Source organism: Talpa europaea (genome assembly GCF_964194135.1).
Source record: "Talpa europaea genome assembly, chromosome: 6".
NCBI lineage: Eukaryota > Metazoa > Chordata > Mammalia > Eulipotyphla > Talpidae > Talpa > Talpa europaea.
Window position 1 is genome coordinate 39,753,357 of NC_140072.1, and position 26,816 is coordinate 39,780,172.

Here is a 26,816-nt window from a genome sequence, read left to right on the forward strand (position 1 = left end):
TTCCATTACAAGAAAATGAAGTTCAAAAGTTTAAAAATAGCTCATGGATAAAAAAATAAAGAGTTCTATTCATGCATTTTCTTATGTTTGGATAGAGGCATCACACTTGACAGAGCCCTGCCTCAAGCATTGCTTCATGTGGATCTCATAGTAATTCACCATTGCCGATGAGCCTTGTTTTGTAGACAAGGGAAATGAGGTTCTCTCAGCAGGCCACACAGCTTGCAAGGGTACGGAGAGCTGAAATGAGATGCTGGTCACAGCCCGTGCCATGTAGCTTTAGCCACATAGTGTCAGACAGCTGACCCTGCAAAGCCGGAAACATCCTGAGTTTTCACTGTTCTTTGGCCTCTGTTTTTGAGGCATCCCCAGGGGAATCTCCATCAGACTGGAGGCCGCTCCCACAGATCTTCACCTGACTTTCCAGTTGGCTGAGACGCTGCTTCACTTTCATCTGGGTGGCATTGTACTCAGCCAGAAGCCGTGCAAACCTGGTCTGCAGGGTGTCCAGGGAGGACTCCAGGTGCTCTACCTTCTCCTCGATGTCCTTAGGGTCTGGCCCAGCCTTCACCAGGTCCTCATCAATCAGGTTGTCCTTCAGTAGGATCTGCCGTCCCTTCTCCTCCAGGGCCTTCTTGGCTTCAGGGTATTCGGTGAGCGCCTCCATCAGATCATCTTTGGAAAGGCAGAACAAGTCCGAGTATCCAATGCTCCTGATGTTGGCTGTCCTGCGGTTCCCCGACTTGCTCCCCTTGATGTTTAAAATGCTGATCTCCCCAAAGTAACTCCCATCACTGAGGACCACAAATTGGGTGATCCCATCGTCAGCCACCACAGCCAGCTTGCCCTCCTTGATGATGTACATCTCCCTTCCGATGTCCCCCTTCTTGCAGATATAATCCCCCGGGCTGAACACTGCGGGCCGCAGCTTCAGTACCAGCTCCACCAGCAGCCCTGCCTCACAGTCCTGGAAGATTCGGACCTTCTTCAGTGTATCCAGGTGCACGTTGATGGCGATTTCAGCTTTCAACTTATCTGGAAGGTTCTTGAGCACCTCCTTCTCATCTACTGTCTTCCTGTTGGCCCACAGGTAGTCAAACCACCGAATAACCCGTGTCTCCAAGTCCTTGGTCACCTTGCGGAACTGCATGTACTGCTTGATGGAATCAATCTTGGCCTGGAACTCTGCCCGAGAGGCATTCATGTTTGAGATCATGGAGCCCACATTGCCCACAATGGTGGCAAAAATTAGGACGCCCACCAGGAAGTCTATGACAACAAAGAGATACTCCTCATCTTTCACAGGGGGTGGGGTTTCCCCAATAGTGGTAAGGGTCAGGGTGGACCAATAGAGACTATAAATGTATTTCCTGGAGAGGCGCCCATATTCTGGGTTTGAGATGTTTGGGTAAACCCAGGAATCTGTCCCAAAACCAATGAACTTGGAAATGGCAAAGTAGATGCAAGCATTCCAGTGGATAATGATGAGGATGTACAAGACCAGGTTCCCAATCCTAAACACATTTGGGTAGTTGGTCCTCGTCTCTGTACGATCAAAGAATTCAAAGAGTCGGGCAAACTTCAGCAGGCGGTTGAACCTCAGTTCTGGATAGTTCATGCCCAGTTTTAAATAAGCCAGGTCAGTGGGTGCCAGGGACAGTGCATCCAGCTTGAACTGCAAGCTTTTTGTGTAATGCTTCCACAGCCTGTCAGCATCCTTGACCATCAAGCCTTGCTCGAGGAAGCCTAAAGAAACCATCAATTTGGACATCAAAAATGAGGTTGTTATTTTTCGACCAAGGCCCACAGGAAGATAATTTTATCTTGGGACTACACAAGATATATTTATATGTATACAATAGAAACAAATTCAAAACGCATGTCTACCTTTACCACAGGAGATGCACTCTGATATTTTCTTTCTTTTTTTAAGATTTATTTATTTATACAAGCACTGGGTACAGTCAGAAGCGCGGGAGGGTGAGAGAATTCACCCGAGTCAGAGCGGGGAGCAGAACAGGCAGACTGATGAAATACACTGCTGAGGGGAGCAGCGGGCACCACAGGAGAGGTCTGTGTGCCATGTGGAACCCTCGCTGGCAGGCCGGGGAGCAAACCGGCACTGCAGAGGCTGCGGGCAGCTTCGCAACCCAGCACTCAACCGCTGTACCACCAGGGAGGCCCACACTCTGATATTTTCTATGCAATGATATTCTATTTTATTCAATTAAAATATAGATCAAGTGGGTAAATTTCAATGTGAAGTTGGCATTATATGAAGGCAAGGAATGATTGTTAAATTTTAAAAGAGAAATGGAAGCTATATTTTAAAAAAAGGAAACGGGCCTTCTAAAATTAGAGATAGATGCTAAAGTGTTTACTGTCTGGAATTTGCTTTAAAATACTGCAGCCAGGAACAAGGGATGGGAAGATAGATGAATCAAGATTAGCAAAATTTGATATAACTATTGAAGCTTGAGGTAAGGATACATGGGGATACATAGGATTACTCTCTCTCATTTGGTATATATTTAAAATTATTAATAGTAAAATATTTTTAAAGTTCAGGTTATGACCTATCAAATTGATTTCACCACTGGAGGGTTCCCAGAGCTGCCAGGCTTGCTTGGTCAGAGGTAGGTAATGCCACCCTATGTTCTCTGAACATGCCTGTTCCTCAGATCTCCCTCCTGATGCATGCTGTGGGGTCAGTGGTCTGTCCAAGAAGTTCCTGGCCCCAGCACACTCACCTGTCCGGGCTCGCACCAGCATATCCAGGCCATAGAGGACATCTGCAGAGTAGTCCAGGACCAGCCACAGCACCAGGTGCTCAGACTGCAGCTCATCAAAACAGGCCCTAAACCAGTGCGAGAAGAATCAGAGCAGGGACAATGGGGGCACCAGCTCTATGCTGCAAACACTGGGTCATTTCATCCCCCAAATAGCTCTGCCTACAGGGCTTGTACCAGAGCATCATCCCTCCAGGCTCTAATGAGGAGATGTAAGTTCTGAGAGGCTTTTCTGTGCCAAGGTCACAGAGGTCCACAAAGAGCTGGGATTGACTCCAAAGAGTGGCTCTAATGTTGCCTTTCATATGGAAAGTAGGAGACCCCAGGAGGGCCAGTTTTTCTGGGCCTCACTGGTGAAGGAGCTCTTGCCTTTACCAGGGTCAAATACTAACAAAAAATAGAAGAATTTCTGAGAGATTAAAATTGAACAAGCCAGCAAATATTTTCTCCTTTCTAAATCTTTATGCTTACTCTTTCCTACATAGAAAATACTTCTAAAACACCCCCCTCCAAATACTCTCTTAACCTCAGAAGGGTAGCAGCTTGTTCTTGTGTCCCACCTGGCAACTTGCTTAGCACTCCCAAATCCCCTGTCCCCTCGCCCTCCTCGGAATAGCAGCTGATTCCTGGGGGCCTCGGAGCCCTGAGTTACACTCAGAATAATAGCTTGCCTACCTGTCCCCATCCTGCAGGCATACTAGAAAGGGCCCCAAGTTCTCCCCACCCTTACCATCACCCCTTGCTCAGACAAATTTGGAAAGCCCTGCTTACATGCAGGTGACGCAGCTGTCCTCTGATTATGAAGGTCTCAAAAGCATTGCTTAGCTCGAGGAACAGTTGCTCTTTACCCCATGGTGGCTCAGGAATGCCCCAAAGCCTACTCTCAGGACTACCCATATGCTCCTCTCACAGGCTGGCTGCCGAAAGCTCCAGGAACCCCCTGCTTACCTCCAGTTGCACAGTTCTGGGGACTTGCTTAGGAATGGCACTAAGTATCCCGCCTCTCCTCCCACCTCTCCCCTCTATGCTCACAAGAGCAGCAGCTCACCCTGTATCCTTGTCCAGCAGGCCTGCTAAGAAGGGTCCTGGACCCCTTGCTGGCTCTCAAGGAGGAGGAACTCACCCCCTTTCAAAACATTAATTTTTACTTGCAGAAATATTAGGATACCCCCATCAGGCGTCACTACAATAGTGAACCCACTACCACGTCAGCAACAGTCCATTTTCCTCCACCATAGCGCACTGTGCCTCCTTCCTTCTTTGCCCTGACTCCTTTTCCACCCCTCCTCTCCCTCTCTGGATGCTTCAGTGCTACAGCTGGTTTTCACAGATTAGTTTTTTAAGCTTGTCTTTATCTGACTCTTGCACTCACTCCTTATCCTGCCCTGAAACTTGCTTAGAAAAGCCCCAAAGCCTCCTGTGTACCTCCATATTGGCAAAGGCTTACCCCGTCCTCCAACCATCAGCCCAGGAACTCCACCAGGCCCACACCTCCCTTGGAAGTGCAGCTGCTCCCATTTACCCTCAGGTTCCCACCCGGGAAGAACAGCAGCTCGCCCCACGTGACTCTCCAACTTGCACGGGAATGCCCCAGGCCTACCCTCAAAATGAGGTCTCTTTTCCTGCTTCCTGTCCTGCATCTTGCTCAGAAATGCCACATGAACCCCCACAAGCCCCATTAGAGATGATACAATTAACAAGTTTGTCTTTTCCCCATTTCTTGCAATTCCCCCTTATCTAGCATTAACAGGATTAATAGGTTGTCTTTCCCATTTGTTGCAGCTTCCCCCTCCCCTTGAGAAGAAAAACAAGCTGGGGATCATCCTGTGCTGACACCTTCCCCTTCCCTTAAGATGAATGAATTGACACCCATCAGCCTCTGTGAAGACCCCTTCCCCTTCCCTGTCTCTTTGCTGACACTTTCCCCCTCCCTTTAATGAAAATCAGCTGGTACCCATCATCTCCGTGTTGAGCTGGCGCCCACTTGTCTCTGTGCGTGCGGACCCCTTTCCCCTCCCCTTCGCGAACCCCTACCCATCTCCCCCTAGTATAAATACCCCTGCCCACTGCCAAAGAGCAGGGTGGTGGTCTTTCGGACATGAGTCTGCTGCCCTCCTCATTTGTTGACAAATAAAACCGCTTTCCTTTCCCTCAAACTCGGTTTCCTTTTATTGGCTGAGGGAAACTGAGGCCCAAATTTGGTAACACAGAAACCACACATTCCTATCCCCTTCCCTGCCGACTCTCAGAAATGCCAGCTAACCCCTCTTGCCCTCAGAGGGCAGCCGATCACCTGTGTCAATGTCCTGCAGCTTGCTCAGAAATGAGGCCTTCTTCTGCCCTCAGAAGAACGTAGGCCCAGGTACCTCCTCCTGGAGGTTTGCTCAGGAAAGCCCAAGCCTAGCCCCCACTTGCCCTAGAGGAGAAGCATCTTTCCCCAGAATCCCCAAAAGCAGGCTTCCTAGAAGAGACCCAAGCCCCACTACCCTCTCTTCTTTTTTTTTTTTTTAATTTATTTTATTTTAAAGATTTATTTATTTATTTATACAAGCGCTGGGTACAGTCAGAAGCGAGGGAGGGTGAGAGAATTCACCAGAGCCAGAGCGGGGAGCAGAGCAGGCAGAAGGACCAAAGCACACTGCTGAGGGGAGCAGGTGGCAGGAGAAGTCTGCGCGCCATGTGGGACCCTCACCCAGTGGCCGGGGAGCAGCCGGGGATCGAACCTGCGCTGCAGAGGCTGCGGGCAGCTTCGCAACCCAGCGCTCAACCACTGCGCCACCGGGGAGGCCCTACCCTCTCTTCTTATTAGAGGAACAGTAACTCATCCCTGCATCCCCCTCCCGCAGCTTGTTTAGGAAAGTTCCAGGGCATCTGCTTCTCCCTGGAAGATCAATGGCTTGTTCCTGCATGCCAAAGTACATGCTTGTTAAGGAACTTCCTGAGTCCCACATCTGCCCTCATGAAGCAGCAGCCTACCCTGCATCCCTCTCCTGCAGGCCTGCTCAGGAAACCCCACTGCACTAACCACTTCCTCTCAGTAGAGTAGCAACTAGCCCTGCATCTTCCTCCTACAACTCACTTAAGAAAACTCCAAAGTCCCAGAAATCTCTCTGTAGATCTCAAGACCAGGTCCCCACCAGTGCTTTGTAGCATCCTGAAGTTCCTCTGTTAGAATTCCCTTGGGAATGGAGAAACTGAGGCACACATCCCTGAATGGTAACTTCGAGGGGTGCATAAGTCCGGGCTCCTGCATGGGACTCAGTGTTCTGTCTGGTGGCCTGTCTCCACTCTCTTCCCACCCCTGGTTCAGCTGGGGCCTCAGCCTCTCCTACCTGCACACGAGCAGACACCAATTGTAGAAGACAGGCATGGCAATGATGGTCAGCCAGCGGTAGTACACGTTGCTGGAGGGGTCCACCACCATGGAGTCCTTCTTTCTGGAAACATGACAGACATACACAATCAGGGCAGTGGGCTAAGACCATAGCCTTGGAGTGTCTTAGAGACATGGATTAGCATAGAGACCCTGGAGAAATTGCAGACTGAAGCTCAAGGTAGGGCTGGCTAAGACAGGATCCTATCACATTCAGGGAATGTCATGGGATATCCCTGATGGGGAGATGGGCTGGAGGACAAGGCAGACTCCCGAGGGTCTCCTGGAATTCAGGGTTAATTATAAAATCATGGTGATGACCTGTGGTGTTCACCAGGCCCTGTAGGATGCTGGGGATGAAAATGCAGCATGGAAATGTCACTGGGAGTGGCAGAGAGAACATCAAAAGCATCAGGGACAGCTTTGTGAGTATGCTGATTCCCTGGAGCCACTCAGATCCCTTCGAGGGATGGGCCTGGAAGTGTTCGCTTAAACATTGCCCAGCTGGACTGCTCCTTGTTGGACTGAATTTGGGACACCCCAGAGCATTCCCTGTGGAACACTCACTGCATTTGTGCAGATGCCCCAAAGGTGCAGTTCCAAGCACTTGGATCCTGCCTCTCCATCAAAAGCCACCAACCTGGGAATCATCTCTGTGGTATGGTCAACCCTGAGTGGAAGAAATAGTTTAGGGTGCTTTCTGATTTCATTTTCTGGATTTTCTGAGGATTTGAGTTTACAGGCAGTATGGCAGATTCTTCTTTATCTTGGGGTCCATGTCTCCTCCCCTAGTCCCTTGCTCCACACTCTGGTCTAGGCCTGCTGAGCGCCTCCTAGGTCCTGGAGGGGAGCCCAGGTACCATCTTGCCTTTGCTGGGACTCAGTAAGTACAAGATCAACAGTTCACTGCCAGGACTTTGGAATAGTCGTAATATTGTGCTCCACGGGGTTTGGATGAGTTTGTGAATGTGGTACCTTCTAGTGTCCTGGAGAAGCCCTCAGTTTATTCCAATTGCGTGGGTAGCCACTTGTGTGGGCAAAAACAATGCAGGGAGTGTGGTACAGAAAGCAGGACAGCCCCCTACACAGCTTACCCGAAGCTGCAGACAACTCCCTTTGGAAACCCAAAGTTGGGACACAAAGGGAGCCTGCCAAGATCTCAAGAAGCTTGATCCTGCCATGAGCCATTCCCTTTCCTCTCTCTAGGACTGACAGTGTTGCTCTAAGGCTCCGAGGTCCTGTGCCTCTGGGGAGCAATAGGCCTACTGTGACCATTGAACCCCCGCTTTGGAGGCAGCTTCTCTCAGTACTTACTCCTCTTGTTTTTCACAGCTTTTCTTTTTCTCGTCTTCCTTTCTCTGTTTCTCTTCCTTTCTCGCCTCGTCACTGGATGACACAGGGTGACATTTAGCAATTTGCTTCAACCAAGGACACTACTGCAGTGGACAGGATAGACTACAGTGACCATAGGGAGGAGACTACAGGGAGGAGAGGGTGTGGTGTTGGAAATGGGTCCTTCCAGCACCCTGGGATGAAATGAGTTTGTTGATTTCATAATTAATTATAATTGTAATCATAATTATGAGGAATTAATTATAATTCCCTGAGGTGTGAGGGAAACCACACTACTGAAGTACAGATTTTATACCCTGGAGAATACACAGTACTTCCATCTAATTTTCTACAATTGTCATGATCCCCTAGGAAGTCACAAACTGCCTGAGGCTGGAGATATTTTGAGGTAATGGGAAATGAAGCCAAATTCACATTTAGGGTAAAAAGGTCATGTAAAGTTCTTTGTTCTAAATAAAGTGTGGCCTCTCAATTATTCTCAAAACTGCGTCAAACACAAACTCGGGCCTTTATGGAAAAGCCAGGGAGCAGAAGGGAAGCAAAGCTGGCAGGGCAGGACTAGATGTGCTGTGGAGTGACACCTCCTGGAGAAGTCTGAAGCAAGTGCAGCCGCGTTGAGACACATGTCCACGCTTTGTTGGGCTGTGAGGTTGTGGGTAGGAAAACCTCTTTCTCCTTCATCTGCAGGAAAACTCTATGAATGCAGGTGTCCCCTCTGCTTCTGTTTCTTTACACTTGTCTAATATGGGCAAGACACTACTGCAGAACTTCTCTACTCAGTTATAAGAGCTCTGCGGGCAGGCATTGGTGCCCACTAAACAGTTGAAGAAACCCAGAGGAAAGGTCAAAGACCTCACCTGCCTGAGGGGCACCCACCAGGATCATTATCAGGTTCCTCTGAGTGCCCATTCCTCATGCTGGAGGAAGGCACACTCTGAGAAATGTGTCTGCTGATTAAACACCCACTGAAAAAGACCAATGCACTTTCTCGGGAAATAATCAAAGATGCGTGCAAACGCGCACATGGAAACATAATCACGATAGTCAGTTCAGGCAGCTCAAAAGAGAACCTTGGTGCCCTTGACATCATCCTCACAGGTTTTTTAATAGTACGCAGGGGAAGCAAGGCAGCAGGGGGACAGCGACTTGGGCCCCTTCACTCTTTCCTCTTGGCTGTCTCTGGCCTTCTCTAATGGCCTCTTCTTCTAGCAGCTGTTGCTCATCCTCTCATAGCCTTTCTCTGCAGTAGCCATTCTGTAGCTAGTCCATCTTCGCCGTCCCTGTGTGACACTGCCCTTACAGCCTCAGCCCCCAGGGTCAGGTGTGCACACTAATGCACGCCCACAACGTACTCCAGGTGTCCACACTCAGGCATGCGTGCCCCATGTCCATGCTCCCAAGTGCCTTTTGCTTTCAGGCCACAGGTGATAGCCACAGAGGCTAGTGGCATAAAAGCCTGATCATTTCACTTACCCTGCAGTGACCTAGTCACTAGTTCCAGGGATTAGATATATTGATAGAAATTTTGGGGGAAGGGGATGAAAATATTCTGCCTATCACACTAATCAATCTTTATGGAGACTTTATTAAATACCAAATAATGTTCCAAGCACTTTACACATAGTAACACATTTAGTTTTCACATAACACTGTAAGATACCATTCAATCCCTGTTTTACAACAGTCAGAAAACTGATGCACTATTATCTATCTATCTATCTATCTATCTATCATCTATCTGATTATAAGTTCAATTCATATACATATAGAAACCTTGGAAAGATATTTGCCAACATGTTAAAAAAAGTTATCTTTGATAATGGGATTTTACTGTTAATGTGAAGTGTACTGAGTTTGTGTGTACTCTTGAGGATATTTTTCTGTTTTCTAAGTTTTTGAAATGAATGTAGGAATAAACTGAATAAGAATAAAAAGTTATTAAACTTGCTCAATGAGACAAGCAGGAGAGTCACCATGCTCTACCGTGCTCTGTCCTGGTCCATCTACTATGTCATGTATGTTTCCAAAAATCTTTCTGCCTTGAGTTTTAGCACCAAGATACCAACAGAGGGCGCTGCCCACAAGGTTATCTGGCACACATATCCTGCTGGGAGTTAAATTGCAGCAGGCTTCGCTCTCAGAGTTCTGATTTGTGGCCGCTAGCTAGAGGCTTTGGCCTTTCTTCTGGTTACCAACCTGTTGAGGGCCTAGGAAAGACCCAGCGCTATCCAACTACATCCTCAGGCCCACTCAGCATTGCCCCAAAAGACCTTCAGAGAACTGAAATGATGCTGATTTTGGCTGGGTGTGATCGATGTGTGACTAAGGCAAGCACCACCCAAATGCCCAGGGTGGGAAGCATGTGTGCATGTATGATCACACATGCACTAGCACACGCCTGTGTGTGCACAGTTCTCCAGCTTCGTTATGAAACACCAAAGGGCACACAGGAGGGGGGGGGAATAGTTTGATCAGGGAGGAATTATTTAGGATTCATGGGACTAGGTGAAAATGCCAGAAATGTAGTGGGAAAATGATAGAGGGAGTCCATAAAACTTCTTCCATGTTTTCTTGCCCAGGAAACCCCATTTTGGGCCCCCCCGCAATTTTGTGTCTCAGTTGTTGGCTGCAGTGTAGATGCATGATGTGAACCCATTGGAAAAGGTGGCCCAAGGTAGGCAATGCCAGCCACCCCATTCCCACATCCCAGTCCCAGGACAAAGAAGCTAGAGACACAAAGGACCTCCATGGCTTCCAGGATCCTGAGCCTTACTCTGACTGTGGGACTCAATACCAGGATTTCAAGGGTGTTTAATATCAGGTTTGGCTTTAAATCAAGCACATTTTGCAATAGCTTTTGTTTTTGCAGATCAAATAATTTCATTTTCTTTGATTGCTGGCATCAAGTCTCTGGATTTGATGTCCAAATGTATGTAAACAAATGCAACTACAATTTACAGAGGGAAATAGAAGTTCTATCAGGGGAACAAAGGAAAATAACACGAAAAGCTTTGGCACATTTCTAAGTAGAAGTCAAGAAATTGGCATTTCTTAATGGCATCGTGGTTTTCCCCTAAGCTCCGAATGAGGCCTCCCTCCCCTGTGTGCCCCTTGGTGTTTCATAACGAAGCTGGAGAACGGTGCGCACACAGGCCTGTGCTAACACGTGTGTGATCACACATGCACACATGCTTCCCACCCTGGGCATTTGGGTGGTGCTTGCCAGAATCACACATCAAACTGATCTGCCAGCTCACCATGTAGTGCTAGAAAGTAATTACAGGAGGTCATCCTTTCAAGAGGCAATTCTCTGGAAATATTTAAATCTCTTTCCACTGCCCTGATTACACCCTCCAAATTGGTTCAAATTGACCTTAAGACAAGGGCGTTTCACTGGCACACAGGAGCTTGAGGCTGTCGAATGGAAAGTGCATTCTCATCCTGAAGAATACCCATTGTTCCAGGAATTCAACGTTTGTACTCTCATGTATTTAGCAACATGAGATATTAAAGCTTAACATGTTTATCCCATCCATTCCCTCTGCTTTAAACGTAAGAATAATGTGAGAAAGAAAAAAAAAGGACTTGTCCAAAGAAGTCATACACACTGGGTCTCTTCTCCCTGTTTGTTCAGGGAGATGGAGTTCCAGTGAAAGGAACTAGAATGGTCTCGTGGTGTTTTGGGAGGATGGGGAGCAGGAGTACTTAAGGAGGGAGCGGCTGGGCCTTCTACAGGGAGGAGGGTGTTGGTGGGGCAGAATACTCACTCCTCTGAGTTGTTGCAGGCATTGGTATTGTTTCTGGCCAGCGGCCAGTCACTGCAGGGAGGCAGAGAGAGCACAGTGTGGGAATCTCAACTCAGTTCCATTGCTGGGGACCATCCACCCCAGGTTAGCCCTCAGCCCCCATCCCATCTCCAGGGCCTCTCCACACCATTTGAAGAACAGAGGGCATTGTTACTGTCATGAACAAATTTTTTTGTTGACTAGTTAGTGCTGGTAAAGCCTTGGGGGAAGCGAGGGTGAACACTTAGCTATGCTAAGACTTCTGAATAACCAGGGATTAACCCTGTGAATCCCATTCAGCACCCAGGCCCCAAGTTTCACTGAGTTTCATTTAGTTAACCATGTGCCAGGCAGCGTGCCAGGAGCTAGGAGGGGCACAGAAATGCTTGCATGTGACGCCTGGCCTGGGGCGCCTGGCCTCTGGGTGCTCTCGGGTGAGGTCCTCAAGCGCCTCCAACACCAGAGTGGACACACCAGCTGAAGGGGCAGTTTGTTAAACACCCACAGAGTCTGGCTCTCAAGGTGCGACTTCTCTACAAACTCCAATCACACTATCTGCTTCAGGGTGAAAATAGACCATGGGCAGAATTATCCCAGCTTTCAATCTATCCTCCCCCACTGCTCACCCCATGTTCATCTTAAAACTTCTGGGTCTGCCATCCCTGATCTTTGTGAGATTCTGATAGGAGGAGGGGCGGGTTTTGCCGATTTAAAGCTGAATTGCATAGTTCTCTGTGGAGCTCCACAGGAAAGGGTACCATCTCCAGCTGTTTGAATGTCAGTGCAAGTTTTCGACATTCGAAAACTTAAAACATTGGCTTAAGACATTCAACTTGACCTCACAGAGCTGAAGGGCAGCTTGCCCGTCTGCAGTCACTAAGGACCCAGGGCTTAAGAGGCCCTGGGGACCGAAGCCACCAATGGGTGACACTCTTGCCTGACTTCAGAGCCCTGAGTGCCATTTTGGTACTTCTCTCCCTGCCCAAATCTCCCTCTCTCCACTGAGGATAAGGCTCTATTTGCTTATTTCAGGATTCATTCTGATCATCTGAAAATTCCTAGAGGAATAAAAACCCCCTTGAGATTGTGACAGAAACATTAGCCCCCTGGGGGTGCAGTGACCCATGTTACCACACTTCTGTGCCCATGATATCACAAGGCCAACCCCACAGAACTAAGACCTGTTTCTCCATACACTTTGCTGGGGGAATTTGGTCTTGAAAATTCAAAGTTTTCCTCCTCCAGGAAGCCTCCTTGCTTGATCAATTACCATCCTACACCTTTGTATTTATCTACCCACTCTGAGCCTTCTGGCGAGTGAGTGACCAGACCTGCCCCTATTATGATTCTACTCAACTTTCTACATCTGTTCATGCTGGGAATTGATCAGTCTACCACTCATCTTTAGTTCAAGGTGTTGGAGAAGCTAATTTGATAAATTAAGCCAAGGAAGCCTTTGCTTGCCTCAAAGGAAATGAACGTTCTCACTGGCTTGTTAGCAAAACTTCTCTCTCTCTCTCTCTCTCTCTCTCTCTCTCTCTCTCTCTCTCTCTCTCTCTCTCTCTCTCTCTCTCTCTCTCTCTTCTCTCTCCTTCTCCTCCTCCTTTTTTCCCCCTCCATCTTCTCTTCTTTCTTAGCTGATTTCTGTCTTTCTGGCCCAGCAGTGAACAGCATGGAGCTTTGCAATCCAGGAACTCCCTCACTTGGGATGTCTGCCTGGGAAACCAGGACCCCTCCACATGTCCTGGCCAGCACGCAGGCCCTCATGGTCCCTTTGCCAAACTCAGGGAGCTGGAGTACCTGTAGCCCAAGCTCATGTGAAATGCATGCCAGCGAATACTGCTCCAGCAAAGCTTTGCATCTCAGCCAGCAATGCCCTCCCCTCTTCCCAGAGGAGACGGCTAAACATGGGTCTCCTAAAGAGGCCACTAGCAAGGCATTTCCTTGGACTCATATTTTATCTTAAATATGCTTGCACATTTTGCAATCTACAGCATTATATACAATAAAAATAGCCCTAACCCTGCAAAAATGCAGCAATAAATCAAAACTCCATATGGCCCTCACTTGTCCATTTGAAACACCCATACCTGAGACTTTCTGCATAGTTGATGCAAAACCAGATGACATTTTCTCTAGTAATTACAAAGGGACTGTCTATTCTGCAGCAGCCATGCTTACCTTCTCTTATAAATCTTGGTTTTCCTACAGAATTCAGTCAAAAGAAATTTTCACATGCTTTTTCAGAAAGTAGGTTCCGAGCAATAGGTTCCTGTCTGTGATGCTGAGGGGAGGTCAGTTTCCCTCCACATCTGGCCTCTCCTTCCCTCCAACTACCCCATTGCCCTGAGAGACTCCTCCTAATCAGGCACAAGTGAATCAACCTGTGGTGGCTCAGTGGCCTCCCTGCTGACCACCAATTGGGGAGATGCCTCAAAGAAGAGAGGGAGGAGGCAGCAGCTCCATGTAGGATATGTGTGGGGGGTCATGTCTGTCCACCACCTGCAGATTTTCCTGCATGTGCAGCCCAGACAGCACCAGCCACAAGGCCGCAGTCAGGCAGTGGGCCCCGCGGAAGGATCTTCAGGGCTCTGTCTGCAGACATCTTTCCCACCAAAGTGCAAACTTGCTTCCCATCTCCCTCTACCCCCAATTGCTGTCCCCCACAATTGTGTTTACCATGATCTGGAACATGGATGGTTCCCCTTGAAAATTTTGACCAACTGAAATTGAGGCTGAATGGTGAAACTGGTCTCAGGCTCTAAAAGCACTAAAGAGGGGAAAAATCCCTTGTCTCAACTTCTCTCTGACTCTTGTTTTTAAAGACACTGCAGCATCTGGAGGCTTCGTGACTCATGTTGACCTGAGCTTCAAGGTCATCTTGAGCAAGGAGATGGCAAACACAGAGTGGGGGGGTGGTAATCAAGAGTGAGGGGCCTTTTGTGTTTTGAAGCTATCTTATCTGAAGAAAAATTTTTTCATACTTGCTCATGTATGAAAAGCCCTATAACTAGCCAGAGAACTGCAAACAAGTCCATATTTCTTTGCCTCAATCTATTTTCACTCAATAAAATTTAACTCCTTGGTTCTCAACTCAGTTCTCCCTAAACCTATTCATTCCCTTTCTTACCTGGGGAGGTAGAATTGAGTCTATCTCTGAACAAATCAATTTTTATACAGCTGAATTTTCTTCTCAAAAGCTGATGTCATGGTATGAGTTTCTGTGAACATTGGGTAGCAAACCCCATTGCTCCGTAACACATTTTCCAGAACTTCTTTTCTGGAAGAATTCATGCATACCATTTATCCACCCAGGCTGGTGGTAGAAAAGCCTCTGTTTTTTAGCAAGTTATGTAGCATGCAGTCTAAATTGATGAAGAGGGACTGGTGAGACCAGCAGGCTCAAATGCATTTCTGAGAGCACTGATTCTAGCAGGGGCTAGCAGGAGCTCTGAGCGGGACAGGGTCAGTGTCAGAATAGGGCAGGACCCTGGTCAAAGAGTTTCTTCTCTTTCAGATCACTTAAGATGAGGGGACTGCAACTTTCCCCCGAGAGATACTTTTTTTTTAATTTTATATATATTTTTTACATCCTTTTTCATTTTTGCACAATGTATGCATTTTCATCTTGGTTATAGTCCCCATACAATTCCCACCCCCTCATTTTGACCCTAACCCCTCCTCCCTTCCTCACCCCCTACCCTGCAGTGTGTCTCTGGTTTATTGTTGCTTGGTGCTTGTTGATTTTTACTTTATTATAATTAGTCTTTTTCCTGGTCCCTTATTTAGGTTTTCTAAATTCCTGCTATGAGTGAGACCATCCGGTATTTTTCTTTTCTTTTTTTTTTTTTTTTCTGGCTTATTTCACTGAGCATGAAGCCAAGAGACACTTTATTCAAGGAACAGCTCAGAAGGCTGGAGCTGCAGAATCACCCATACAGTGGCTCTTAGCTACACTAAGCAAACCAATGCTCCCCTTCTGCCCTGGCTGGTGCAGGTGGCTCTCCTTTCTCTTTGGCTCCTTACCTTCTCTCCCTGTCTGGTGGCTCCAGGCTGTCCATGTTTGACCTGGCATTGTTTTCTTGGCTGGACACCTCCTTGAGCTCAGCTCCACGGAAACGCTCCAGAAAAGAGTCAGGTCTCTGGTCCTCATGGTGCACATGCCTGGCAGCCCAGGAGCGCAGTGAGATGATGAGGCGTGACAACCTGGAAGGCCCAGATGGGCGGTGAGGAAGGCGATGGTGAGCCCTGTTCTGGAGGGTGGGGTCAGAGCAGAGGTGACTGGCAGGACATGGGTCCTGGGGCACTGTGGGCCCAGGCTTGCACCTCCACTCTGCAGGGGTTCTGTATACCTCTCCCCTCTACCAGCTGCATCGGGGAGAGAGATTCCTTGGTAAGGCACACTGCCTTCATTATGGCTTTGTCCTCAACACCCAGACTCTGCCCAAGTCATGAGTCTTCAAACGGGGCGGCAGCAAACTTTTCTACTCATCATTCCTGTTGCCCAATGTAGAGTCTTTGCTGTGACCATGCTGTTTCCAAATGGTGACACAATTCAGAGCAAGGTTTAAGGAAGCAAGCACCCAGACACAACTCAGACTTTTCCCCCAACCCTTGTCTTACTGTTTCTTACACAGACTTTTGTTTTCTCCCCAGGTTCATGCAGAGTTGCCCTGACCTTTCTCCTTGAGTCAGGTCCTGCCCTGAGACCAGACAGTTCAATCCCCAGAGCTCATCTTAGCTGGAGCTTTCCATGAAAGCTCATCCCTTAGCCCTGCCACCTGCCTTTGCTGTTTCTGCCAGAGGGGCACAGGAAGAGACACTCACAGTTTCTCAGTGTCTGGATTCCCTGACTTGGCATCAAGGTGTACCACTGTTCCCAATAAAGTCAATTCTGAGCAACCTGGAGCAGTCAGGAATTGTCCCATACTTTGACTCCAATCATATTCTTCTGACTCTTAGCCCGCCGGAATATATTGAAGGAAGAAAACATCTCATGCACAGAGATGCTTACAATTGCTGCTGTAGACTTATATTGAGGTGCCTGCCAGTCCAATCTCTTCCTGGATACCCCCTTCTCTTTGCTGTGAAGGGAGGAGCAAGTAAAGTCATACCCCCCACCTCCTATCTTAGCCAACAAGCCCAGAGAAGAACAACTGTCCCACAACTAGTCATACAAGTCCAAGGGCCATTAAGAGCCACTCCAAGATGAAGTTGGATGTTTGGAGATCATATGGTGAAGGCTGTTTTCAGCCTGTGCTTGCTGGTGTGTGACTAGAAGAAGCCAGAAAGGCTTCCAGGAGACATGCAGAAAATCAAAAGCACAAAGACCATGAACCTCCATGAGAAAATGAGGAGACAGCAGCTGCTTTCCCTGCTCCCCTGTCAAGAACGCCCTGGCTCCATTTCCATGACATAGTGTGTATATGAGTTGAAGTGGTCCAGCCTGACCACAGGACTGGCTGTAATCATTTGAGCTGGCTCAAAGGTGCTCTCTTCTTTGCAAAAGTCTTAGGACAGCATTTTAGTAGTAAGAAACAACACAGGAAATAATCGAAAAAGACCAGCCACTGTGGGAGACCCCTCAGTTGACAATGGGTGGCATAATGAGGTACAATAGTGGCGTGTCTGAAATAGGCCCCTGCTTGTCCCTCCACAGATACACGTCTAGATTTCATAGAAGTGTCCTTGACAAGATCTCTGAAATGCCTGACAGCCTCACAGCAAACTGGGGAGGGGGGAAGGTTTATGAGAAGCATTTCTAGATGAGACTTGAAAAGATGAAATGACTTCCTCAAGGTGGCACGGCTCTTGAAGCCACAGCACAGATGTCATCAGAAGGGACACGGCGCCTAGTTAATCTTTCAGATGATTTTGTAAGGACCCTCTATGAAGTCTAGACATGTATTGTGAGGACAAGCAGGGGCTATTTCAGACACGCCACTATTGTCCCCTCTATGCCACTGTCCACTGAGGGGTCTCCCACAGCTGGCTGGTCTTTTTTTCTGTATTATTTCCTGAACCTTTCCTGGTTGTCTAAACCCTCCCCCGACTCCAAATTCTCCCAGAATGAAGCAAGTCTTTCAACATCACTTTTTATTGAAGCAAATTCAGAGAAAGGCAGTTTTTCTTAGACATTTCAGAGCTCACAACACCTAACCCAAGAGGAAATTACTCACTGATAGATTCCTCACTGCTCCTCTCCTGCCCCTTTCACCTCCCAATCTTTAATCCAACGCCCACCCACCACTTCTTTCTGAGACAGAGCTACCTTCCTTCTGCCCCTGCCTCCCTCTTCCTCAGGTGAGGACTGAGACTGGTCAGTTACCTTGCAGGCCCTGGGCCGGTGAAGGAGCTTTGCCTGGATTCAGCCAGTCCTCTGGTCTCCATGGCGATCCCTTGCTGCAGTTCTGACGCTGTCTCTTTGCATGGCGGGTGGGTCCTAGGAAATCAAATATGCAGCAAGCTAAATTGATTTCAAGCTTATCCACCTCCTGGACACACTCAGGAATGAGATGGCCAGATGTCCTGCTTAATGAGAGCTGCCGCCACAGATCCTAACCCAGGGGCTCCCCACTTGAGTCCACACTCCAGCAAATCCTGATTTTGAGATATATGTGGCCTTTCCTTTGTAGCAAGCATGACCCAGGAAGGTAGCTCATGTCCAACTACTGCCATGGGCTAGGTGAGAGGGAGCAAGTCAGCAGAAACTGTCATCAGAGTATGGTGTGGGAGCGCCAGACTCATGCCTGCCATTATGAGCCACAGCAGCTGTTTTGACACAAAGATTCCAGAATGAGGATCTGGGTTCAAATGCCTCTCTGCACCTTGAAATCCTCTCTTCTAGGCCAGATCAAGTGCCATCTCCTTCACAAGTCTTCCCTAAACTCCTGTCCCACTGTGTGTGCTGTAGTCACATGACCTGGGAACCCACTGGTTAACAGGAAGGTCAGAATATTGTATGGATTCGGCCTAGCCCTCTATGTACTTCTGTACAGTGATTTCAAATGGGAACCAATTTCCACTGTGCCCTTTGGTCAGGCTCTAATCTCTGTGCCCTGCAATTTGGGGTCACTGAGTTGGTGACCTCACCTGTGTAATTCAGGGTGAAAAACATGAGCAAACTTAGGACAACTCTATGTGAACACTTGGCACATCAGCAGAGACTGTAGTTTGCTGAATTGCCTGGAATAAGATCACTGTTGTTTGGGCATATTTTCCTTTTTTTGTACAATGAACTAGGGCTGATGTTTGATCAGCCTGATTGAAAGTCATCCAGGCATCAGCCTCCAGGGATTTACACTTCATTCTGTGAGTCTTGAAGAGCCCAGGCAAGACAAATTAATTCCATCACATGACCTATTCCAACCTAATCAGCCTTCTTAACAAGGTGGTAACATGGGTAGAAGATGGAAGCAAGGATTAGCATTAGAAAAAAGGTTCTCTGTCTCCCTAGTGAGTGATTAGAAGTCAGACTCCTGATTCCTGGCCGCTGAGCTGCTGACTCCTTCTTTCTACAACATCCCTGCCACCCCCAGCAGCAGGGAGCTCGCTACCGTCCCAAGGCTGTCCTGGCTCTGATCTACTGCACTCTGTGGGCATGACCACTTTCAAATAACCTAATTGGATTCTTCTTCTATATTCATAAGACCACCCATATCACCCACATCTCATAATTAAACATATAAATGCATGTAAAGACAACTGCAGTTAGGAAGCTACCACTCTTTTGAACTATTTTGTGTCCTACAAAGGTAGAATGCACATTCCCTGGTACCTGGGTCAGTTGCAGGAGGATGTGGCAGGGGGACAGGTGAATTCATCTCTCCAGTCCCAGGGGACAGGGCAGCAAGTGAATGATGGGTTGGAGCTCTGTCAGGATGTGTGCCCAGAATACCTAGAGGTGATCCCAAGGAGGGCAGAGTTCTGCACCCCAACCCCCACCATAGTAGTACTGCAGGGAACACTAGGCACCGACCAGTCAGTCCAGCATTTCTGTCTAGTCTGGTTTCAGTTAATTACATGTGGGAACATCTTGGGACCAGGTTTATTTGCATTAGCAGCAAAGGAATCCAGGCCTGTGACATTAGTGCTGGGGGCTGGCCAGGAGGGCAAATCCATGCTGGATTTCAAAGCAGGCTTGCTACTGGCAACAGAGCTACTGTGTGTGGACTGGGCCTATGAAGCCCATTCAAGAAGGGTGGCAGAGTAGAGAACCCAGAGTCAGGGTTTGAATCCCCACCTCAGCACCTGGCAGTTTAGTGTTGCGTGGGCTGGTCACCTACCTTCCCTGAGTCTACATTTCCTGGTTTTCAAAAAGGGAATAAAGGAAAAATTGGTGATTTCATATTGATCTAAGAATTATGCAAAGATCCAAGTCCTGAAAGGCACATTTTGCCAAGAAGAATGAGAGAGACTTGCATGGTATAAATTCAAGGGACCCAAGAGAATTTTTTTTTTTAAAGATTTATTTATTTATACAAGCACTGGGTACAGTCAGAAGTGCGGGAGGGTGAGAGGATTCACCAGAGCCAGAGCGGGAAGCAGAGCAGGCAGAAGGACCGAAGTACACTGCTGAGGGGAGCAGCGGGCGGCAGGAGAGGTCTGCATGCCATGTGGGACCCTCCTCCGGTGGCCGGGGAGCAGCTGGGGATCGAACCGGCACTGCAGAGGCTGCGGGCAGCTTCGCAACCCAGCGCTCAACCGCTGCGCCACCGGGGAGGCCCCGGGACCCAAGAGAATTTTTCTTCCCAATGCATCTCTCTGCTTATATCTTGATGCTTGAAATTCTGCCAAATCAGAGTCTTTCTTCTAGCTGTGGAGTCTTCACTCTTGTTAAGTGATTGGGAGTATTTAAATAGCAAATGCAATTAGTTCCTCCTCAGAGAAACTGATTTTACCAAGCAGATGGAAGGGGATATGGGAAGAGGAGAAGCAGATATCTGAGGTGTCATTTTAAGTTCCCAGGGATGAGACAGGAGTTCAAAAAAGGGAAAAACTTTGGGCAACCAATGCAAGAATGAGCTCTAGAACCTTCCAGGGAAATACAGATGTGGGAGAGACTGGGGGTTGGAAGCTGTCCTGTTTGCAGCTGGCTGAGGGGTCTTGGGTGAGGACTTGTTAGGATCTTGGTCCCTACAAAATGAGCAGATCGGGCCAGGACAGCCCAAAGCTGCCCTCTCACCCCCGGCTCCCATTCTAGGTAGTGATGATGTCTTTGCAGGACAGAGCTCCAGGAAGTCAGTAAGAATCAGAGCAGCTAGTGCCATGCAATGAGGTGCAATGAGGTTTTGAAAAACCAGGTAATTTTCAACTTGTAATGCTCAACTTGTCGGTTTATTTATTGAGAGAAACTGACGTCTAGAAAGTAAAGTTTCTTTCTGACTTTGGGAGGGGACAGAGTTTCTCATCAGAACTGGAACTGGTAACTAACGACCTTTGTGCTCTGGAGCATCTGTGTTTTCCTCTGCTCATTTTGGCGTCATGACAGTAAACAGAAGTGACCCTTTAGAACAATGGTAGAGGATATGATAACTTAAACTTTACTTTTCTTCCTAAAAGCCCTTGAACAACTTGAATGAGCAAAGCCACTGCCACTGGCCACATGTGACCAAAGAACTGAAGTCAGTGCTTTTTGTCTTCGGTCCTGGGGAAGCAGCTGGAAGGGTTTCCTTTGTGATAATTGCTTTGGGCTCTACTTGGCGAGCAGCACAAAGAAGGCTTCTCTTTTCTAGGACACAAACTTCTATGCCCAAAAGCTCATCTAAAATAGCTACACCTCAGGAGATGGTCTGGGATTTGGGGTGAATTGGTCCAAGCTGCAATTCTCTATAACAGAATCTGAAGTCATTTCCTACTGCCTTATCTTCCAAAGAGTGCCAGGTAGCTCTTACATAATGGAGTCAACTAAATGGATCTAAATAGAAAAGGAAAATTCAAGACATTTTTATTTCTGGTAATTCCAGCTTGTAAATTTCATTTTTTGTTCAAATGAAACATCTTTCCTTATGACTCTTCATTAGGAAAATTAGCCCAATAATTTGAGGAGAAACAGAGACCTGGGTCTCCAGTTTGGTGAAAGACCCTGGAGGAGGAATGTCTCCGGGGACAGGACAGGGCAGTTCCTTCCCATTGGGAGCATTCAGCAAAGTACCACACCAACAGTTTCTAATTTCAAGCACTTTCTAGATATCATTGAAGATAAATAGAGATGATGATCTAAGGACACACATATGATTTTTCCCAAGAGCTTTCTGAAACATTTAGAATTTCAAGACAAAGATCTATGGTTTGTTCAGATACAATTTCATTTGTTTCCCCAAAATAGTGATCTGAAACTTTAAAAATTTAATGTAGAGCAGGTCCTCAATGTTGCTATGTTAAAATACTGATGAGAAAAAAAATAGGATTCCCAGGTGGAAATCCACTGTCGGTGTGGAGTTTGCAGTTCTCCCTGCGTGTCTGTGTTTTTTCTCTGAGCAACTGAGGTTTCCTCCTATCCCAAAGATGTGCCCATGAGTGTCACTGGCGTAACTCAGTTGTCCCAGTCTGAGTGAGTGTGGGGGTGGGTGTGATGCTCCTGGTGATGGAAGGGCGTCCTGTCCAGGGTTAGTTCCCACCTGTACCCTGAGCTACTGGGACAAGCTCTGGCCACTCAAGACCCTGAAATGAATGAACACAAAAGCCATTTACTATGAGATGTGTTTTGGGTCTTTCTTTAGAAGTTTAGTGATGTTATTGAGATCCATAATATGGTGAGGGAACTTAACTCTGTGTATATCAAGTCACCAGTGGTAGCCTTGTTTTCATTGTATGTCCTGGCTTAATGGAGCAGCTCAAGAACGTATCAGTGGTGTTAAATGAGGACTTACTTGTACATAAACCAGTGTCCTCTGTCTGACCCTGACAAAATCTGAAACTATTCAGGGAGTAGGGGTGGACCTGTTATGGGGATGGGAAGACTGGGAAACACTCGTCACATTTTGGGGCCATTGGATAGTGGTAAGACAAAAAATAACATTAGTATTGGGAATAAAATTTCTCATGGTTCATCTCAATCATCTCATTGAAAATTCAAGCAACATTAAAAAAAAGGATTCCATTTGCACCAAATAGGTACTATTTCCTCACAGTTATGTCAAAAGCTTGGAAAAGAATGCTTCCTTTCGGTTGAAAGAAATGAGGCATGGAGAAGCTAAGTCAGTTTTCCAAGGTCTATTAGTAAGTTAGGAATGGGGCTACGAGCAGGACTCCAGGCTCCAGATTTCCACACAGCTGCCTGGGTTGGGGTGTTTTTGGTGGGGCTGATAGCTTTGCTGACACAGGCACAGCCTACTCTGCACAGGTCCACAAGCACAGTATGAACCCTGACCTTTTCCTAGAAGTGAGGACAGGGCATGTGATTTACACTACATCCCTCGTGCCCAGCACACAGCAGGGGCACAGGCAGAGTTGGGCACATGTTTGGGACAGTGTGATAGTGTGAGGAAGTCTTTATAGTAGAATTTAATCTCCACATTTGAATCTTCATTTGATTACCTTCTAGAAGTTATGTGATTCTTTGAGCCTCATTTTCCCACATCTCCACAATGAGAATAATAACCACTTCCATGTGGATCATGAGTGCGGCGAGAAAAGAAGTGAGAAGGAGCACTGTTAATGGCCCCTGCTCTCCCACATGTGGCTGGCAGCACCCGAAGCAGTCTTTCCCCACAGGCTAGATCAGCTACGGGAATAACCTCTTTTAGCACAAAGTGAGAAGTCCATCTCACCTGTTGAGGCCATTTTCAAGGTGGTCAAGATCTCTGTCCTTCGTCCTGACTGTGAGGTGGTTCATACAGGAGTGGGAGTACTGGGTGCTAATCTTGGCCATCTTCCTGTTTTGTCCCATTCAGCTCCAGGGTGATTACTGAAATGTGAACATGAACAGATATATTAGCATGTGCACTAGTACCCACACCTTCCTGCATTTTCTCTTCCTCCCACATGGAGGGTTAAGCATCTCTGAGCTCTCCTTCCCTTAAGCACTAACTAGACCTTTTACTCCTTTGTCTATACTGCTAGCTGAAGAATAGCTCAAAGACAGTGCAGATTCAGCAAAAGAATGAATGAATGGTTGGGTTGGCATCTGATGTAAGAAAGTTAAAACCCTTTTGATTCTCTGGGATGATCGATAACCCTCTTGACTCTAGTTTTCTCATTTATTTCTTTTTATATTACAATTTTGCACATGTTTTAGTAGCTTCCTCAAATCCTGACTTAAAACAAAGCATAAAAACTAACAAAACTTGACATTCATAAAACCTTTACAATGTGGTGTTAAACCCAATAAACATTTCATTTCATTTAATCCTCATAATAACCTCATGAGATATTTACAATTTTTATCCCCATTAAAATGACTAAATTGAGACTCAGAGACATTAAGCACCTTATCCAATGAAGAAAAAAAAATAATAACCCTCTCAGTGGCATGATTCTTTGTGCTAGAAATCAGACCATAATTACTTTCCCTTCAGCAACAATTGGATGGATGAGAAAAGAAAGCTGAAGTGAGCCAAGGCTGGTGTGATGGATACAAAGATTGGCCACTTCCATGACGTCTAATCAAACCCTTCCATATGGAAGATGAACTCCTAAGGATGCTCTGAAACAGATGAGCATGGGTTCCCTTGAGCAACCACATGGCTTAAGTGTGTCAGGTGTCAGTACAGACCACTCCAGAGAAAAGTGATTTCTAGAAATAGCCAGTGACTCACTCCAGGCCTAAATTAATTCCACATCCAAAGGAAAGTCCATACAAGGAGTCCAGTGCACAGCACTAAAGCAGCCAGCAGGAGTGTGGTGCCTGTTCACCCAGGCCAGATCACCAGGGGTGCTCAGGGGTAACTGTTGGCTCAGCTGGTCCAGGATCATCTCTGTTATTGGATAGTTTGTGATTTTGAGTTTTATTATTTTCTCAATAGATTAAAAGTTTTTAATTTTTAAAATCTTTATTCACTTATGCCACAATGAGTGAGTTTCTGCCTAATCACAGGAAATACAAAGAAATATTAAAAAAAAAGCCTGTTCTCGAGGATTCAATAGTCTAGTGGAGCACAATAGATACCAGGGGTTCCCACGTTATGCCAAAGATGTTGCATTTTAACCTGAGCTTAGCAGGGATGTGATCAGATATGTAAAGGCCATTCTGGCTGCATTGAGAACATATTCAGGGAAAACTAGTGGGTAAGAGATGACCAGCTAAAAGCCTACAACAGTGTCTCAGGGGAGAGAGAATAGTTGCCTAAATTAGGTTTGTGTTAATGAATCAGATAAATTTAAAAAAAACCAAATGGATACAATATCTGGGGCTTTATAGTTGATTAGGTATAAGGGGTGAAAAAGAGGGCCCCTTGTAATGTGGAGTGGACCCAGGGCTGGGCAGAGAAGGTATATGAGATGCTGTGGATGGAGGAACAGAGATCAAATCTCCCATTATATCTCCCATTATAACATGTTCTGAGGCCTTTCAGGCAGGGCTCAAAGAAAACTATCATTTAACCCTCTAGATTTTTCTAGGCTGGCAAATGATCAAATAAGCATCAGACAGATTGATAAGAAAAAACAAAAAGAAGTTTAATGATGTCTTATATACACCTATATACACGAGAGAGACCCAGCATCACTGAGTAACTCACCAGATGGTTTTAGAAGCCATCTTAAATAGCTTAACTAAAACTAGGGAGGTTGGGGGGAAGAAAGAGGAAGTTCTGTTACCTAGTGTATCTGAAAAGGTACATCAGATGAAAGATATGCAGATTTCAATTCTGTCTCCATTGAAGAGATAAGGAGATAAGGTCTTCCTGGGAGAGGCCCTTACAGAGAGTTCACATATAAATATCAAAAGCCACATCCACCAGCCTTCAGAGGCCCTTCAGTGAAATAAACCTTTTGCCAAAAAACATATTTTGGGGTGACAGATTTTGGATCCCCTACAGGCTGAACTCAAAAGGACCAAAGACCTCTCAATCTGAGTGTGGCCTCCATGTCACTGTGAAAGTGATTTGTCAGGATAGGCGCATACTAGGATAGGGCACGTTTGATTTAGCAGTGTGCGACCTTGCTGTCTGTAATGGGCATCTCTGGCCCTCTGCCTCCCATCCTGCCTGCCCAACTTCCAGGGCATCTATGGCTATGCACCCAGCCTCTTTTTGCATCACTGTGCAGAACTTTGCCTCAGATACAATGTAGATTGTCTACCCTCTTCCCTGAGGCCTCCCTGCTTCTCCAGGGGACCACCCATGGGACCACATCGGCCATTCTGAAGTTCATGCAAACCCAAAAATACTAGAGAATTTACACCCTTTGGACAGTCCTTAACTAAGTTAATATCCCCCTCTTCTACTTCGTAGGAAGACAACTCAAAAGTACAATCTGTGTGGCTCTTCTGAGAAGCCCAAGAAGTTTCAAGTGAATTACCCAGAATGGTAATCCTTTTGATAATGTCCACTTGGGGTGATTTCCTCTTCTTCCCCCTTTTTATTTCTCTTCCAAGATCCCTACTTCTCTTCCTTGGAATCACTGCAGATAAATTGCCTGACAGTTAATTGACAGCAAGAACTATTTCCTTTTACTTACATCTTTTTTTTTTTTTTATTTTCCTAAACACCCAGCACATACACATGGATGGCATCAATGATGGAGGAACAGGTGAGTAATTGCAATGATGACTCTAGTAATAACAGTGTAATTACCAAGTATGCACTCTGCTTGGTGCTATTCTAATAGCTTCCAATGTATGTTGACCCTTTTGATGCTCACACATTCCTGTGAATGAGTCACACTGAACATTTCTGTCCTTAAACACTGATGGGAATTTATAAGGGAGCAAGCAAGTATGCAACAAAGGAGATATAAAACATGAACAATCTTTTTGCTCTAAAAGAAAATGTGTTCATAATGACTAACTGTATAAAAAAAATTGCCTGTGCTCTGTCCTTTAAATTTTTTTTCAGTTATGGTTTAAACATAAAAACCAGTCCTGGTTAAATTTGTGCCATTGGAAACATTATCATTTTCTAAGTTTTAAATACAGTTCATCCAGTGTGAGTGATCTTCTTATCCACTGCAGCCCTTTCTGAGTTATTTTTGTTGTTGGTTATGACTCCTATTCAGTCAGTGGTTGGCAGGTCCAATTAGTGAGGCATCAAGTCTGGACACAGAGCCATGCCAAACAAGCTAAAACCCCAACCAGAGGAGACTCCCACAACCTGATGGATGAGCCATTTTTTTCCAGCTGAGATGGGTCATTTGTACCACTTGGGGTCTTCAATCTTCTCAAAGTGGTGTCTTTCTTAGTTTCATTTATTTCAGTCCTCAACAACTCAACTTTCCAACCATCACTCTGGGCAAAAGCACTCAGCAAATTCTCAGTAAATGTGATGTTGCACAGGCTCATTTGTTAAATTTAACTCCAAAGATAACTCAGGGTCTACATGCCCACTGTCTAAAGCATACTCCTAATTGCCTTTCCCT

The 26,816-nt window shown here is 46.5% G+C and overlaps 1 protein-coding gene across 1 annotated transcript; it reads right to left on the reverse strand.

Moving 5' to 3' along the window:
• Nucleotides 1-334: 334 nt before the first annotated feature.
• CNGA3 (cyclic nucleotide gated channel subunit alpha 3) lies at nucleotides 335-23,172 on the reverse strand (the record flags this gene model as incomplete). The annotated part of the gene is made up of 9 exons (XM_084234798.1): nucleotides 335-1,746; nucleotides 2,751-2,857; nucleotides 6,122-6,226; nucleotides 7,477-7,580; nucleotides 8,373-8,376; nucleotides 11,283-11,333; nucleotides 15,327-15,506; nucleotides 17,629-17,742; nucleotides 23,072-23,172. 9 exons carry the CDS (start codon nucleotides 23,170-23,172, stop codon nucleotides 335-337), a joined length of 2,178 nt encoding a protein of 725 aa, XP_084090924.1.
• Between the last annotated feature and the right edge of the window lie 3,644 nt (nucleotides 23,173-26,816).